At 36.4% G+C, this 18,000-nt stretch overlaps 1 protein-coding gene across 3 annotated transcripts in view; it reads left to right on the forward strand.

The window, feature by feature from the left end:
* The window catches only part of pde1a (phosphodiesterase 1A, calmodulin-dependent), a 66,098-nt gene that overhangs the window by 23,125 nt on the left and 24,973 nt on the right, over window positions 1-18,000 (forward strand). The window contains exon 1 of one of the 3 annotated variants that reach the window (XM_079464081.1): window positions 13,026-13,422. The exons of the other annotated variants lie outside the window; for them this stretch is intronic. Coding sequence (XP_079320207.1) covers window positions 13,370-13,422 — 53 coding nt within the window. The 5' untranslated portion in view covers window positions 13,026-13,369. Of the gene's footprint in view, window positions 1-13,025; window positions 13,423-18,000 lie in introns of those variants that run through there. 3 annotated transcript variants of the gene reach the window in all.

Consider the following 18,000-nt stretch of genomic DNA (forward strand, 5'->3'; position numbering starts at 1 on the left):
ACAGCGTGTCGCTCCATCAGTATTCAGTCCAGGAGACAAGTCGATCAGTAATTCATGTGTCAAAATCAGTCGCGTCAGGAAAGTGTGATGGGTTTGTGTAATTTAGGGAAAATGCTGGCTACTGTAGTTGGGTGTATCTCACATAGACGTCACATTTTAAAATCAAAAGACAGTAGAAATTATTATTTGCTTGAAAACAGTGTTGTTATCTGATTCAGGTTACTAAATTATTTATTTTCTTTATTTAGAGTTTAGGGTGAAAAGTATCCCAAAGCAAGTATTGATTTATGCATATGGCAGGTTATTTTATCCAAACTGGGCAGTACATTCAAGGTTGTGTATGTAGAGAACTTTAGTATGGGCGGACCATTGGAAATAAAGTATGAAGTAAAAGAATAGTTCAACCAAAAATAAAAATTATATCATTTATTCACCCTCACGTTGATCAAAGTCTGCATGTGACTCTTTCTACTGAGGAACACATAAGAAGATATTTTGTGAAATGTGGTTTTGTTTCCATATAACTGAAGTCTATAGGGGTCACTGAGGTTTGGTTCGTTCTTCAAAATATCTTGGGTGAAATGAAACATATGATCATTTGAGGTGAATTTGGTTTTAAAAATGAAGCTTGTTAAATGCTCTGTTTGTCTTAGATAATAGATCCATATCCACTAGAGGCCCCCATTAAACTGTCCCGGCAGACATTGACACAGCTTGTGATTTGGTTTTTAGATTCACTGAAGTCTTATCCATAAGCCAAAACCAACTCAGTTAATTGGCTCTGTCAGTGGTGCTATAATTGCGGATTGATTTATTCACAAATACAGAACACAAACACACACATTTCCCCAGATCAGGATTTTAAGTTGCACAAAGCACAGTCACTTCAGGGACGTGAAAAGTGGACTGACCTTTAGTATTAAAGCAACAGCTGTTCAGAAGGGTGTTGGGTGTGTGTGAGAGTGTTTAGAGCTTAACACAAGGTGTTTACGGGAGAATAACTTTTTTTATAAAGATCACTAATAAAGGCTGGATTTCCATGAGCACTATAAAGTGTATATAAAAATGTCCAACTAATTTATTATTCATATATTGCATTGAGTTGTGTGACTCCTATAAGAGCATATATAAAATAGATGGTTTCATAAAGTTACATTTATTAATATGCATATAAATAGCATTGTTGTCTTTCATCACCAAGTTTCCAGGTTGGGTGTGACAGATTTCTTTTGTGTGTTTTGTTGCTAAAGAACACTGATAAAAAAAATGCTGCTCACTTTTCTTGTCATTCTCTGTGTCAGCATAAGAATTGACAAATGCACAAATACAACATCTGTTATATTCTTTGCTGTCTATTTTGTCACATAAGGAGATGCATTATGTTTTCCAGTATATGATTATTTTATATAAAATTGAATATGAAAATACCCAAAAGTCTGTTTATGCGCATTGAAAGTATGGCCACTGAGCTTTATGTGCAAACTCCCTCATTTCGTTCAGTACCAGGGATAGGTAGATATTCTGTGAAAGGTCACTGATGTTGTTTTGTTTCCGTACCGTTGTAGTTAATGGGGGTCAGTGTCGTTTGGTTATCAACGTTTTTTAAAATATCTTCTTTTGTGTTCTGCAGAAGTAAGAACGTCATGCAGGTTTGAAATGACATGAGGGTGAGTAAATGATAAAGAAAAGTCATTTTGGGGGAAATCACTGTAATACAATGTTCAGTATTTCATATTAAACTGTATTCTTTTTTAAACCGGTCCTAACTTGAGGAAGACTATTTGACATCTGCACAGTAGGCTTTCTGTATTTCTGCTTTGTGTTGTGTGGGCACTACTGTCAACAAGTTCCATTCTGGTCCTCGAACCATCTCTCCAGCAGCACATTCACTAAAACCCACTGACGATGTCTCCTGGCAACTGACTGTTTCCTGTTTGCCGGCTCTGTATTCATTTCAAGCTCTCAGAAATGGGCAGATGTTAACGAACAGACCACGAAACCCGAGGGGAAAGAGGCTCGCGGGTCTTTCATTGTGTCACATGCGTTCATCTTGTTTGAGAATGTGTAGCCTATTAATCCTCTGTTGATTCTAAGGTGCTGAGTGAGGCGACCACGCACATGCCAAGAGTGAGAGGTTGTTTCTGCTTTTTGTCAAAAATAAGCCTCACTCGCCATGTGGAGAGAATGAATCGGTTATTTTATCCCTTCCTGTGTATTTCAAACATCACTTTTTGACAACGCTTCTCAAATAGGGAGGGGGGGATTCAACTAACCATATCATCTTGCGGCATTAGGATTAAACAAACTTTTAAAATGGATCAGAATAAGCTTTTAAACTCTTTGGTAAATGTGTTTAGATTCATTAATTTATAAGGCACTTTCATTACAAATCAGCAGCATCACAAGCAATTTATGAGTGTCTTACAATTCTTAAAACAGCAATGTCAAGATTTAAGAGTTAAAGGAATACTTTACCTTCAAAATGTTTTCATTTTAAACCCGTGTGAATTTATTTTTTCTGCAAAACACTAACCAAAAACAGTTGGTTTCCATTCAATTCCAATGCAAATCAACGGGGACCAACATTTTTCGAAATCTCTTCTTATGTGTTCTGCAGGAAAAAGAAAGTCATATTGGTTTGAAATGATAAGAGGCGTGTAAATAATGTGAACACTGGTCCAGCAGCTCTTCTGGTTTAAGTTTTTATTTTTACATTAATTAAAAATCTTAAAGATGTTGATTTAACATTGTAATTAAGTTGGAAATGTTCTGTTGGTTGTATGTGGTTATAATGTTTGTTTAGTGTTTAAAAATGGAAATGATTCTAATTATTATTCATTTAATTTATCATCGAGTAAGTACCTCAAAAATCTGTGTTCAAATCTCTCCTTACTTACACCCCAATTAAAAAAAGAGTATTTATAATAATGATTTATAATGTAACATGTAAAAATTAGTATGTAAAGTGACTTAAGAGTTTCAGAGATAAGCAGCGTTTTATTTTTTTAATTATATAGTGTTACTATATATTATAGTATTTAAAAAAAATCCATCTACAGTGACCAGGAGCAGAAACCTTATTCAAACTTTTTAAGAAATATGTCATCGGTATCTGCTGCAAATATCCAGTGCATCTACAAATAACAACTACAAGCTTTTCTATCCCTGTGTTTACTGAAACCCACTAGATTCATATGGGTTTTTTATATGCATTTTAATATGTCTGCAAGCTGAACAATTTGTTTAGTGGACTGAAATGCGGGAGCTTGGAAATCTTATGCCATATGTTTGCCCAAAACAAAAGGCTTGTTGGACCGTGATGTGTTACCGTGTATAGAAGCCATCCAGTGATCTAAGCAATTTCCCAAGAGCAATTAAGGGCATTATTTGTCCATTCTTGCATAATTTCCCTCCCTTCTGCTTTTCATTATTTTTGCCTCTATTACTTTGAGTTGTGTATCTCTCTGATGTTGACTGACTCAATAGGGCCGCTTGACTTTGACTTGATTAGATTGAGGTCTGTAAAAAGGGCAGCTTCCTGACAAATAGTTTTGCCTGAAAATGAAAGTGTAGCAATGCAATTACAATTTTCTTACATTCAATCACCAAATGCACCGGTCCTTTAATTATTTCAGAGAATGACCAAATCCTTCCTTTGTAAGTGGGCTTTGAAGCCATTTTGTATGCTTTTGTGCTGCAGCAGAACAAAAAAACATGAAAGTCACATGAAATCATTATCAATACATGGCTTTATGTTGAGAACTCTAGTCAGAAGGCTACATTTCTATAGTCTGTATTCAATGGTCCGCGTTGCAATTATTTTTTAACCTGCTATCAGTGTACAGCAGTGAGCTGAACATGACTGAAAGCTCTTTACATTTGCACAGAATCATCATACACTCGGCGCTTGTTTCAGTTTCCACACGCATCATTCAAAATGTGTCGTTTTCTTCCGCAGTATTCCCAATTTGTTCTGACGATGCAAAAGCTCGCAACGTTACATAGATTTCATCTCTACATGCAGATCTTTTAATATTATATTTTCAGGCTGCACTGACCTCGCGCTTTAAAACTGTTTTATTTTAGTTTATTTGTTGTTGCTCTCGTGCAATAGATGGACATCAGTTTATTTGTATTTGGATACTTTATATTTAGAGGGTATTTTGCGGGTGTCCCTCCATTATCACACAGCCCGCGCACACAAGCGTCTTACTGCCCACACCCATCAAATCTTGTTGCAAAACATTAATTGATGACATCATTGACTTGTTGACTTCGACATGATTTTTATCTTCAAGAAATCTGAGGTCGTTCAACCCCTATTTGATAATACTTTTGGCCACCAATGGGCCAATGACAAAAAGAGATGCTAAACCTTTCCTTGATCCATTTTTCACACGTACGTATGTTCTCGGAGGGTTTGTCCATTTGATCTAAATTGAACTTGTTTTTATTTCCATGACGAGAAAACTAGCAGAAAGCTGCCAACGACATCACGCTTAATTTATTTGCTTTTCCTTCCATGCGATCATTAAAGCTCAATTCACAAGCGCATGTCTTTTGACAAGTCTGTCAAGAAGAAGAACACCAGACTCAAAAATGATTCAGTGGGAATTTTAATGTCACATACCCAACCTGATTGTCCTGGCTGGTATTTCTCTGCTTAACCAGAGAGAGAGAGAGATTTTCTTATCCAAACAAAAACTCTATTGCTCCGTGGTTACTCTTTTTTTGCTCACCAAACTTACTAAACTTACTAAAACAATAAACACGAGACTATAAAATAGATGATTTACACTATTATTATGGCTTGCTTATTTTCGATAGCTTGGTCTCTATTTCCTCTGAATCTGACTGCATTGCTGTTTGGGAGAAACAACAGAGACATTCAAGAGATCACAGTTGCGTTTTTTCTTCCTATATGTGAAATTATTTCATATCCACTTTCAATAGAAGTTCAAAGTCTAATCAGATCACAGTCCTGCTTTAATTCTGTCTTTTAATAACAATTTAACAACTTGACATGCTAATAAGATCATTTTCTTCCCAATCAAATGCTCAGTCAAAACCTATTCAGCCCATTAGCGCCGATAAACAGCCCTCAAACGTCCTAACATTGTCTGTATAGCATGTTAAGTAATGTTAAATAAATTATTTTAATATTGTCTAATGAATGTTATCAAATGGGCTGTTACCACTAGCAACATTCTCTTTAGACTCATGATGACAGGAGCAATGTAAGAGAGTTGTGAGTGATGTTGTCCCCAGCCTCCTGCGGCGAGTGACTCATGCTACCCGACGGCTTTCAGCCACGCTCAGTCTTAACAGAATGCACCACAGACAAGGCAATTATCAACGTGTTCGCATCTGTGTGCTAATTAATCGTACGCCGCGCCGTCTCCCAGCGTAATGTTCCACTGCCCCACTATAACACTTCTGCCATTTATGCGAACACAACACAGCTCAGCATTGTTTTGATTTAGGTCACTTACTGAAAACACCCTTCTGCGATGATGCAAAATGGGGGGAGAACGTTTTAAGGTTGGTAGAACATCGCAACGCATGATCTTGATTCACAGGTGAATGTGCATACTTTTGAAAATGAAATGAATATAGATAGTACATCGAACGACCTGGATGGTTAAAGGGTCTGCCAAATGCGTAAATGTAAAAAAAGCAATAAAACCTATTTTGTCAGGTGCATTATGTTAAAACTCCCTTTCCTGTGGTAAAATCAGTGTAATCCACAGCCTTTTGTGAATCTGTAATCTGAATAATATCTAAAATAATTTTTCCAGCAAGTAATAAATAATTCATTAGCATAACTGTTAACTGCCAGCAATTGCAACTTTGTGAATTTAAAAGCATGCAGTCACAGGTGTGTGCTTATTGGCATTTACTGTGGCTTTGAACCAATCAGATTGAAATGAATTGTGGGATTATCAGTTGTACAAATAAACAAAACACACAGGCGCAAGAATGAAATGCTTCTTTAGACAAATAAACAGTTGTGATTGCAGGAAAAGTTTGGAAGACAATGCAAATGTTATAATACTTCACCAGTGTTGTGTGGGTGGTTGCGAGTTTCTGACATATTTTGAAGTAGCGCTGGAAGAATTCTCCCCTGGAAAAATAACTTTAACTTTATTTATCTCGTGTGTTTTCTTCAGAAGAAAACTTCAAGGGTTTGGAAAAAATACTTTTTGATTGTCTCATGAGCTATGCAGTACAGACACTTTGCATAAAGTCTAACTCAAGTCTAACAACACTAAAACTGTATGTTAACAATTGTCTTTGCATATTCTTATTTTTTTTCCGGTCAGGTTGTGAATTGCAACCAGCGGCTCAATCCACCGCTTACCCCTCCCTTTCGAAGCACTAGGGTGGCTGATACAGGACTAAGATGTTGTCATGTTTTCAGTCCTTTGCCGAAGGAGATAACGTATTTACGAAACGTGTTCTGTGGAGCAGTTTGTCCCCTTAGGGCTACTGTAGAAACAACATGGCGAATTCCATACAAGGGGACCCGCGATGTAATAGAAATACACTTCATAATGTAAGGTCTTTATACACCTCTGAAGACATAGTTGTGTGTATTATATAGCAGCCCTTCCCAAAGTCCGGACTCCGGTCCGGATTCAGACCAGGAGGGAATTCTTGTAAATATATGCATAGTTTGTTGTCCAGACATTTGTGTTACACTGTGTTACAAGTTACATTGAAGTACTATTTCATAAGCATTTTGTTGAATGAAAATGCAGCACTGTATGTAACAGTTAAAACAGCAAACAAGTACGACTAGATGACGCCATGAATATGATGAATAGCATATGAAAATTTGAATTGCAAAAAATAACTTCATGTTCAAATACAATGCTTTTATTGTGCATTCAAATTAATAGTGCATCCATCTCTCACAACCTTTAAAAAACTACTTAAAACACACCTCTTCTGTGAATACTTGACAGACAAATAAAAAAAAATGACACTGACCCTCTTCTCTCAACAGCTGGTCTAGCTTTTGTTGAAACTAGTAACTTTGTATTAGCACCTAATGTACTATTGCTCTTTCATGACATATCGCTTATTGCTCCCTGAACTCTTTGTAAGTTGTTTTGGATAAAAGCGTCTGCTAAATGTAATATGAATGAAACTGCAGTTGGGTTCTTTTGATTAAGTAATAATAAAACAATTCAGCTAACTTACACAATAAAAACATGATTTAGAAAAACATTATGCCTTAAAACTCTTATAGAGTTGATTTGTTTTTAAAATAAATGTATTTAAAGTTGTTTTAAATGTTTATTTAAAGCAAGTTTTGTTATAACGATTGTACCGGACCTTTGACGTTGACAAGAATTCAGATTCGGACCTTTGAATGTAAACTTTAAGAACCCCTGTTATAATAGACTCTCAACAAAATTAAACACAGCACCTTTAAAAAAATATAACTCATAAAATGATCCGCTGGGCTTCATTGTGTGTCACTGTCTTCGCTGTATTAAAACACAATGGCAAGTCATTCAATGGAGAGCACATTTGTATTATAAAATGAATGTTAATCATTACGGGATGATGAAGTCGTTTCAAAACAGCAATGCAGAGACGGCAGCTGGAGTGTGTTGCCATAGAGACCAAAGGCACAAATTGTGGTGCAATGCGTTTGATTTTCAGTGAAAGATTGAAAGTGTATCATGAATCTGTCGCATTTCTAATGCTGGTCACCTTTGACCTTGACTCTTCTCATGAGGAGGTAATCAGGGATATTTATAGACCAGACTAAGGCTTTTGAACAAGCACTCATTTTAAAATGAGAAGAGTGTATGCAAGACTCAAGATTGGCATATGCTGTCTTTGGAGTGAACCCACAGAGAATAGACACAGCAAGGTTTACTTTTGTGCTTTCAACATTGCCTCTATAGCCTTCAAATAATCCTTTAAGTCTGTGTTGTCCTTTTGAATATCTCCTGTATCGTGGTTTGTGAAGGCTGTTGCTATAGATACAGTAGCTGCAGGCTTTCATTGGGTGTTCGGTTTATCCTTTATCTCGTCATTGAATCATTTGAATCATTCAGACTTTATTCCAGAAGGTGGTACGGTTTGTATTTTGTATCATTTAGATATTTTGCGTTCGATAACCATGTGCTAGGATGATTTCATATTTATAGTTACAAAAGTAGGTTTATGGTTTTATTTACCACATTTTTGGCTGCATTTGGTGTCCTGTATAGTAAAGCATACGATTGTATACAGTACCTGGTTTGGATGGTGTGTACTAGTCTCAGCCTCAGACGTCAGACCCACAGACTGTTGTTGGAAACGTCTGATACATAAGGCACACAAAACTGGAAACTCGGAGGTTACGAAGTCAATCTGATCTTTTCTTTAAGCAGACGTGCATGTTCTTTACCAGTTCACCTGGGAACAAAGACCAACTGTGATTGGTTGTTTTACATGTCAATCAGATTACCTCTCGGGGGTTCCTTGGCCAATATAAGGTGCAGATAAGGTGTATTAAGTATTGTGTTAAGATGCTTTTTTAAACCATAGATGTTTCCTAATATTGTTGCTTTTATTTTTCATCTAATACAGTATTCAGATGGGATAAAAACACAGTTTACAGAGAGTGATTTAAACGTGTGATTTATATTATTTTTTATATATTTAGTGTTATGTAACTGTTCAAAGGTATTGTTTGCAAGGGAGATTGCAATTTAGAAAAATCTTGACATTCTAGTAGTGTGCGTTAAATTTCATTCTTATTTCTTCAAGATCAATACAAAATAGTCATATCTTGTTGAGCTATGATACCTGGAGAGATTATCACCTGGGTCGGAAATGCATTGCTGGTGATGCATGGAGATGATGTCATGACAACGCTGATTGAGTGGTAGTATAACAAGAATGGGCTTGATCTCAAGCCTTTCACAAGCAGCTATGAGGAGCTGTGATATGAAAGGCAGCGGACAGAAAAAAATGTTTTCTTCATTTTTTTATATGAATAAATATTTTATTATATACCCAAAAACTTTTGTGTTGTCACACTAAATGGCCATTTTTGAACGGTTGTCACTGCTGAATGATGCTTTTGGGACCCAGATGGTTCCATTTATGCCATCTGGGCAACCTAACCCCTCATCCAGAGGCTGTGCTGCCTTCGTGCTCTTGGAAATTCGATAGTTCCCACTTCAACCCTGAAATAATTTTTGGAATGGTGCTCTTTTAATGTAAACAAAAACCATTAATGTTTTAATGTTACTAAATACTTTGAATGTTACTAAATCCAGACATTACTTCCGTGTTTCTGGTGAGAAATATCCCACTTCTGAGGTGTCTAAACCAACATGCGAGAAGCCATTTTGTCGTCATGTGACAATAAATCTACCAGGACACCTGTTGACCCTCCTGAATGTGTCACTGTCAACATAAGTAAATCTCTCATAGCAAATTTAAGTCATCTGTGTCTTGAAAAGTATGTTTGAAAATGTTTGCGTGGCAAGCGACATTTACCAGAGATGAACTGTATGATAACTTTTTTGCACATCGCACCCGTGCTACGGTGGTTTAAAGTTTTGTAGCACATGCCAAACAGTTGTAGCCAAGTATATGTCTGTTGTGTTTTCTTAAAGATGATAAGTGCTGGTCATCACATAAATAGAAAGATAACTGCAAAGGACATTAGCATTATACAAATGGATACATTTTTTTTTATTTTTTACCAAATTCTTTTTTCCTTTTTACCTTTTCTGAGTTCTGTATTTTCAATGCTTTACCATACAGTGGTTAATACATTTGTCCATAAAAATACTATATTATAGTATTCACTACAGAAAACTGCTGTAAAATTCTTGTGAAATTTACTAGTAAATATTTAAAGTATTCTATATTTAAAGTATTCTATAGTGTTATCTACAGTTATTCTACAAGTACATTTTTAACGTGATCCCATGACCTTGATGTTACTAACGCCATGATCTAACCACTGAGCCACTGGAAAGCTTAAAGAAGAAAGGAAAAATAAATGCTACACTATTAAACGTATTAGTGACACAGACCGATGTTTTCAAAGCACTGTACAGCCCATGCATAACCAGGGTCACCAGAAAGCACCCTGGTTTCTGTTTACCTTCGAGTAATAGTGATTTTAAACAGACATAAACTTCATGTGGAGATTCCCACACTTCAGAGGACACTTAAGTTTCAGGGCATAGTGTTTTTTTCACACTGCTTTTAGCACAGTGCTACATATTGCACAATAGGTGATATAGTTAATAAAACATATTGTTGATGACATTTAAAGTATGTCCTGATATTTCTGCAATGGTAAAGATTTTATAGAACTCAGAGGAGCTTGGGTACATAATCGATTTAAATTGCTCTGAAGTTTAAATCAGAGACGTTATTGAATCAGATTAAAGAATTAGAAAGTAAATTGTGATACAGTGTTGCTTCATTTTATAGATAGTAAAGTCATAGTTAATATATCATAAATAATCCCCAATATAATCATCATAAGAGGTTCCTCTCTCTATAGCACGAGTCTGAAAAGTAATCTCAAAATGGAAAAGTTGGAGGCCTGTGCAATAAAATGTTATTAGCCGCGTGTGCTGACTATATAGTGCTTGTTTTTATTTTCACATTTTGATTATGTGTGTATGATCGTGGACAGGATTTTTTGGTCCGGTATTCCTGCTTGTCTCATTAGTGTTCTCATATTTTTGGCTTCATGTGCCCACTGCCTTATTAGGACACGTCACGCTTTCTCTCCACTTCTTCATGGTAACGTGACATGCCTGTGTTTTATGGGGGATTTTTATTTATTTTTTTGCTGTTTGATTGATTGAGTTGGTCTTTGAAGGTGGCGGATTTCTTTTACAATGCACGTGATGTGTGAATATTTATTATCTTTGTGATCATTTTTCCAAACTTGTAAAGAATGTTGTAGACGTCTGCAGTGACGCCCATCGATGCCTTTTAGTGCTGTCCTGACGTCATTCTGTCAGTAGGGATTATTGTTTATATGTTGTAAACTTTCACAGCTGAACATGGGTTTACCTTTCTTACCAAAAGTTTAAATTCATGAAGTCTTGATCAGCAGCCGATAGAATATTAATATGACAGATGTTCAAAACAAGAGCTAAAACAGTAAAACTAATATTATTTAATGAATGTTTCTGCATGCATTTGCTGATTTTTTAATATTGTCAAGTTATCAAGTTGTCTTATCCATTGAAATCTAACAAATAAAGTATAAACGAAGCAAAACAACTATTAATGCTTTATACCGTCCAACCATCATTTTTTGAACAATTGAGACACACTGATAGAACCCCGAGACATTGACGTGTCCTTTAAAGGGATGGCTTTTGAATAGTCTGCTTTTAGAATATACTGTGGTTGCCTCTTAAGTTTTGCTTTAAGCGTCCTTGAAAATCATATTATTCTTTATAAACGTCTCAACAACCCATTGTCCCTGATGTGATTTTTGCCCATTCCTTTTGATTAATAATCGCCCTTAAAGCTGCAGTCTGGAATTGTACCTCTCCATCACAATCTCTGTTTACACCTTTTTTTAGGTTACTTGGGGACTTAAGTAAATACAGTAGAATAGTCCACTATAATACATTTGATTTAATAACACTTCGTAACACTAAGCGTACTTCAAGTGCTCTATTTTAACAACTTAAGTTCTACATTTATTTAAAATATTATATCTATTCATGATGTCTTAAAAAAGAACAGTTGAGTAAACCTAGAACTTCCTAAATTTATCGAAATAAGTTTAAAGAATAATTAAAAATAAAGCACTTTAAAATACACAAAGTTCCAATAAAATGCACGTATTTTAGTGCGCTTTTTTATGTTTCGTGTATTTGCTCAATAACAGATTTTTCTCCGAAAGGTGATTGCACCTTAAAGGGGTTGCATTATCCATATTTTTTGTCATCAAGTTTTTTCACAGTCAACAGGTGACTGTTTCATTGACTGTTGTTCCATGTCTCTCGGCCTGAGGTTTGTGCTTTAAGGCGGCATTTATAGTTAAAAATAGTTCAGCTGTGAAAAACACATCTTGAGACCCCTGTGTTTTGTACCACTCTTCTCAGTTATGTTCAGTTTTCGACGAAAAGGAAGAATGTGTGTTAAGCGAAAGGCTTTGTGTCATTATTTGAGGCGTGTTGCCTGTAGTAGCGTGTGGTCTGAAAAAGGGGAATGCAAAAATGTTGTAAGGCATGTAAAAAATGATGGTTCATTCAACAAACGGTCTTTCGTCACGAAAGAAGATATTTTGAGAAATGTGGTGTTTGTGTTCATACAATGGAAGTCAGTCTTCCAAATTTCTTCTTTTGTGTTCTGCAGAAGAAAGTCATACAGGTTTGAAATGACAGTGAGTCAGTGAGTAAATGAAGAAAGTTAAGTTTTACTAAAACTATCCCTTTAATAAATATAATTTTTATTATTATATATTATTTATATGATATTGTGATATATTATATTATTATTTACAAATATATTATATTTATTTATAACAATATTATTATATATTTAATTACTTAAATGTTTATTAATTACAATTAGTTTTATTATTGGTGTTATTATAAACTCTAAATATTATAGTAATATTTCGTCACATCAGTTAAGCATAAAAGTGTGTGGTCGTGTGCTTCGTGTTCAAGTAAGAAATTGACGTAAATTTAAAACAAGATTATTTTGCTTTTCAGTTTTAATCTTTTTTTGAACTGCGAATGAAGTCTTAAATGTACAGTACTATGGACTCCTTTATCTCAAAAGATCAGGGAAAATGTGATTCCTCATGACATGACCCCTTATAACACTGTATGTCTCGCTCCCATGCGAGGAACCCCTCTGCTTTGCATAACTTTGTCCCCACATCACAGTAAAATAAAGCCAGATTGTGATATAATTACTGTTTCCTGTCATGGGTCCAGCCCTCTTTTTTCGACCAGGCCCTGTCCGCCAATGTTAATTTGCGCGCTCGACGCTTTTCTGGAAGAGAGAGAGCCTTTACAGAAGATGACTTGGAGAAGACACAGGCACGAGGAAGCTTTTCCTTTCCGGCGTGTTTTGCGTGAGCAACCCAGCAGAGAGATAAGAACCAGATCTAGTAAACACTCCACAGAGTTCAACTCTGGTGCAGGCTGGAGCTCCGCCGGGCGCCTGGCACCCTCCGAGTTTGAGCGTTTGGTGTTGTGAGCGTGTCTGTGATGTGGCCTCCGTGGCCTTTTCCACTGGGCCGTTCGTGAAAGAGAGAGAGAGAGAGACTGAATCGGGCGATGTGAGGAACAGCTGGGGACAGACTGACTGAAAGTCTGAGCTCAGAGCTCTGTCATCACGCTTCTTGTGCTCTTAAATGGATGAGTATGTGACCATTAAAAGGAAACTTCTTCACGGACCTATCTTCAGGTAAGAGGCACTAAGTCCTAGCTATTCGCTTGGAGCGTTCTTCTTAGTTTACATCTATCTGGTAATTTAGTTTGTCTGGGGAAACAAAGCTTTGAAGTGCAAGAAAGTTGGCAGTAGATGTGGCGGTCTTGCATGTGTTGCAGTTTTGCGTGCCGGCAAGAAGGACATATCGCAAGTGAGATCTCTTTAATATGTCTTCTGTTTATACTGAAGATTATTTGGAGACTTGGTTAAGCCTCCTGCTTCTCAAAGGTTTCGTGACTCCAGGAATCTCACTTGTGTCTCTTGAAGAATTTCTATAGATTTAAAGTCTTCGATCAAAAGTCACAAACACAATTTGTGTGCACCATTATCTCTATGTTCATTTTATAGCTCTATGTTCATAGATGGACTGGGTATCTCTTTAGATTAGTTTATTTCTCCTATGAAATGTTGAGTTCACATTGATACAGAACTAGATCTCAAGAGAATGGTAAAAACATTTTGTGAATCTAAAACATGACAATGATTCCCAGGGGCCCTTTCACCCTTATCTTCTTGTACTCCGTTATCAGTTTCAGTGAGTTTCAGAGGAATGGGAGCAAAATACCCTTCACCAAACGTCCCGTCTGATGTGGTTACGCGGTCATTAAAGGCAGAACATTAAGCCGCGGGTCATTGCTTTGCTCTGTTGTTTCAAGCAGGTTGCTAATCGCTTTGTTGCATGTAAATCAGAAGCAGATGTGCAACAGGTTGTTCTGCACGCTTTGGTACGGGGGGAAGCGGTCGCGTATATTTAACATCTCAAAGAAACGTTCTCTTCTCATGACCATTAGAAATCAATCGCTCTGTGTCAAACCTGATGTGTCTACTATCTACATAGACTACATCATACACCATCAAACACAAAGCGTGACTTAGATAGATTTGCGAATCGGCACGTATTTAACGTGTTGACATGTTTCCCAGGAGAAACATAGGAATAGGAGCTTAAACGTTTTTGTTTCTAGGTGTTCAATTTGTATTGTATTTTTTTGGAGCACCTCAAAATCTGTAGATTATAGGACAGATCTGTCATTTCAGCTTTCAAGGGATAGATCACCCAAAAATTCATTCATCATTTACTCACCCTCATTACAAACCTGTGTTTGTTTCTTCTGCAGAACACAAAATAAGATATATTGTGGAAATTGGTAACCAAGCAACACCCGTTGAGACATTTCTCAAAATATATTCATGTACCACAGATGAAAGAGTCATATTCAAGTTTTGATCAACATGAGAGTAAATAAATAACAACATTTTTATAATATTTTGGTTAACTGTCCCAATTCATTTTAGCCGTTAGTCAAGGACATATTTTATGACAGAAATTATATTTCAAAGGAGAAGTTAGCATCTCTTCATGCTTATACCCACATCAAGTGTGCTGGTCGGGCTTGGAAGCAGCATGCGAGGTTACAGAAATGAGGCTTTTCCTATCATGTGTTTGGACTGAGTAACAGCACGAAATGTCCCATTGGGCAGCTCTGGATGTCATCTGCAGTTCATCACATGGATTGGTTTGATATATGCCCTGATGTTTACTCCAAGACCAACACTTTAAAATGAATAATTCGTGGATGAACTGACTGCTGTCTCTTCTCATAGGAAAGAAAAATGACAGAATAGATCTCAACAGTGTGTCAAAATGCTTTCAGACTTGCCAGGGTAGTCAGAGATATCAGTACAAACGCACACATTTGCAAACAGAACCGAGGATGCCTGATGGCCTTTTTCTCACTTAACACCAATCATCAGAGTTGACCTCATCTGTGTTTTGATGCAGGAAGAGTGTTTTGGGAGGAGTGAAGAAGAAGAGGATTTTATATAAATATCAAGACACTTTAGAACATATCAGATTATGTTTTTAGCCCAAACTGTGGTGTATTTTGGGTGTGACGGCCTTATAGTTGACATGCCTTTCAATTAGATCTCCGGAGAGTCTTATCCCCTATAAGGGATTTATCAAACCAGAGCAAATATTTTACACTCTATATGGTAAGGGGTTGGAACACTGATATGAGTTTTTTTATATATTTGGTTCATCCAGCGAGAATTCAGATTCTGAATTATCCGTCTTACAGCATTCATTTTTACACATGACTACCCTCTGGCAGGACAGCCTGCATGGTGTGGTTTTGAATACAAATGACTATGGGTTATTCCAGTTATGAAACCTGCATACATGAAACACATTTGTTCAGATTGTATAACAGAAAACAGCTGTTTGTGTTTCTGAGAATTGTGTAACCGGCACAGATACAAATATTCATACGTAGTGGAATGCAGTTGAAGTAGTAAAGAGTGTAAAAGTGTGTTTTTCCTCTTCTTTGCTAGGTTATGTACTCGTAAAGCTGTGTAGTTTTTGCTATCAAGTCAATTCTGTCTTTCTTCTGCGCACTAAGGTGTTGTCACGGTTCCGCTTCTTGATCAAGATAACGTATTTACGAAACGCGCTCTGTAGAGCAGTTTGTCCGTTTAGGGCTACTGTATATACAACATGACAAATTCTATAGACGGGGACCCGCTGTGTATGTAGATAGAAACAGCTCATTCTAAGGTAATAAAAACATAACGCTTCATTATATAAGCTCTTTATACACTTGACATAGTTATGTTTATTATTTTTGTCAAATGATACTCCAAAAAGTTACACACGGGACCTTAAAGAGCACTTAACTTTTTAAGTTGTTGTATTTGGGATTTGCCCCTCTTTAGCAATTCAGGGGGAGTATAAAATCGAAAAAAAAATGTAATTATATATAATATGTAAGCACAATTCACAAAACTGCTTGTCAGGCAATTTCCTAGTCTTTCGTAACAGCATGTCCTCAGCAGTGTGGCCTCTACAAAACCTGATCCATGTCGTCTCAGCATGATTCCCAAATGTTCCAAAGAACAATTTGTGTGCTTCAATTGTGTAACATAGCGCAACTAGGCAGGAAGTGGATCCACGGGCAGCATAAGGTTTTATTAAACAAAAAGACAAAGTACAAAGGAGTTATTAAATCATAAAAGGAATTTTTATATTATACAAAGAAAATACTGACAACAGACAAAGGAAACACAGGGGTTTAAATACATAACTAACAAGATAACAAGACACACCTGGAGGAACAAACTAACGCTTAAAACTACAAAGGACTACAAAACATGGCACAGAACAGGAGGTAACAGAAACAGAAAAGAAGATGAAGAAATTCACATGTTTACAAATGTCCTTACGTCGCAGTTAGTATCCCAAAACCGAATCTTGCACTTTATACTTTTTACACTTTTTTTATATATTTAAAAGTCCAGATTTTTATGAAAACATGAGTGTAGCTAATGTATGCATCCAGTGAGCACTGCGGCTCAGGATCGATACCCTATCATCTACGGTTCGGTTTGAGAATGTAGCCTAAAGTACAAGCGCTGGTGTCATGAAATCTGTCTGCCGCACTTTGCCACGGAATAAGTCATCACAGCTTTTAGAGGAAAACTTTGGCCCATACTTTAGAAACGTTCCTCATCAAAGCCAGTAAGAATGAAGAATTTAATGAAAAATAGTAATACGGTCCGAACCCAGCCTCATTTAGCCCTAGAGAGATGATTGTGTATTAATCATCAGGGAGAGTCAGCTTTCAAAGCATTGACCTCATAAATGTGTCCCCTGCTTTCTGAAAGGATATTAGCAGTGTTTTAAGCAGCTGAAAACAGTTTGAACAAATGCAATATGCCAAATGAAGCAGTGCATTGCTGTCATTTACTATGGTTCGAGAAATAGTTAAACTAAACATAAATACACTTTATAATATCCTGTTTAGAACTATTCTTTGTTTGACCAGGGATGGATTACTAACCGGGCCCGAAGGGGCCCTGGGCTTCAAGGTTGCTTCAAGTTTGGTAAAGAAAACCCAACAATAATGAAAATAAATGTTTATTTATGTTTAATATATGCTATACAAGGCCCCTGTGGATACCCTGTAAAAAACTTAATGATCAACAAATCATGGCAAAATATGTTTTTATGTTACTTATTATATTAAATTAAATGTATTAATTCAATTAAAGCACATGTAAATGCATTTTCTGAACCTTTTGCTTGATGATTTTATGTTTACAGACATATGTCACATGGGCATTTATGGTAAGAAATCATTTTTTATTTATGTGATGCATTAAATACGTGTATATTTGACAGTTAATTATAGGTGTGTGTTTTATACGCCTTCATTCAGTGAGTCCATTGTTGATTTTTCACTGTGGAGATAATATTACAGATTCGTTTTAGCGTATAGCACAAGCATTTGAAGCAGGGGGAGATCGGCTTTAATATTCATGATCATCTTAACTTTCAATTTCTATAACTGTGAATGCGCAGCTTAGGGAAAGAAGAGGGGGGCCCCTCGGAGGTAACTGGACACGGGGCCCTATGAAGTCATTATACGTCCCTGTGTTTGACTAGCTCACTCAACGGTGAAAGTATTGGGTTGAATAGGGGTCTTGTGTTGAAATGGATATGACATAGTAATACATTTAGAGTAATTGTGTTGCTGATATTTCAGCCCTGAAGTG

This window comes from Barbatula barbatula (genome assembly GCF_947034865.1).
Source record: "Barbatula barbatula genome assembly, chromosome: 9".
NCBI classification, from domain to species: domain Eukaryota; kingdom Metazoa; phylum Chordata; class Actinopteri; order Cypriniformes; family Nemacheilidae; genus Barbatula; species Barbatula barbatula.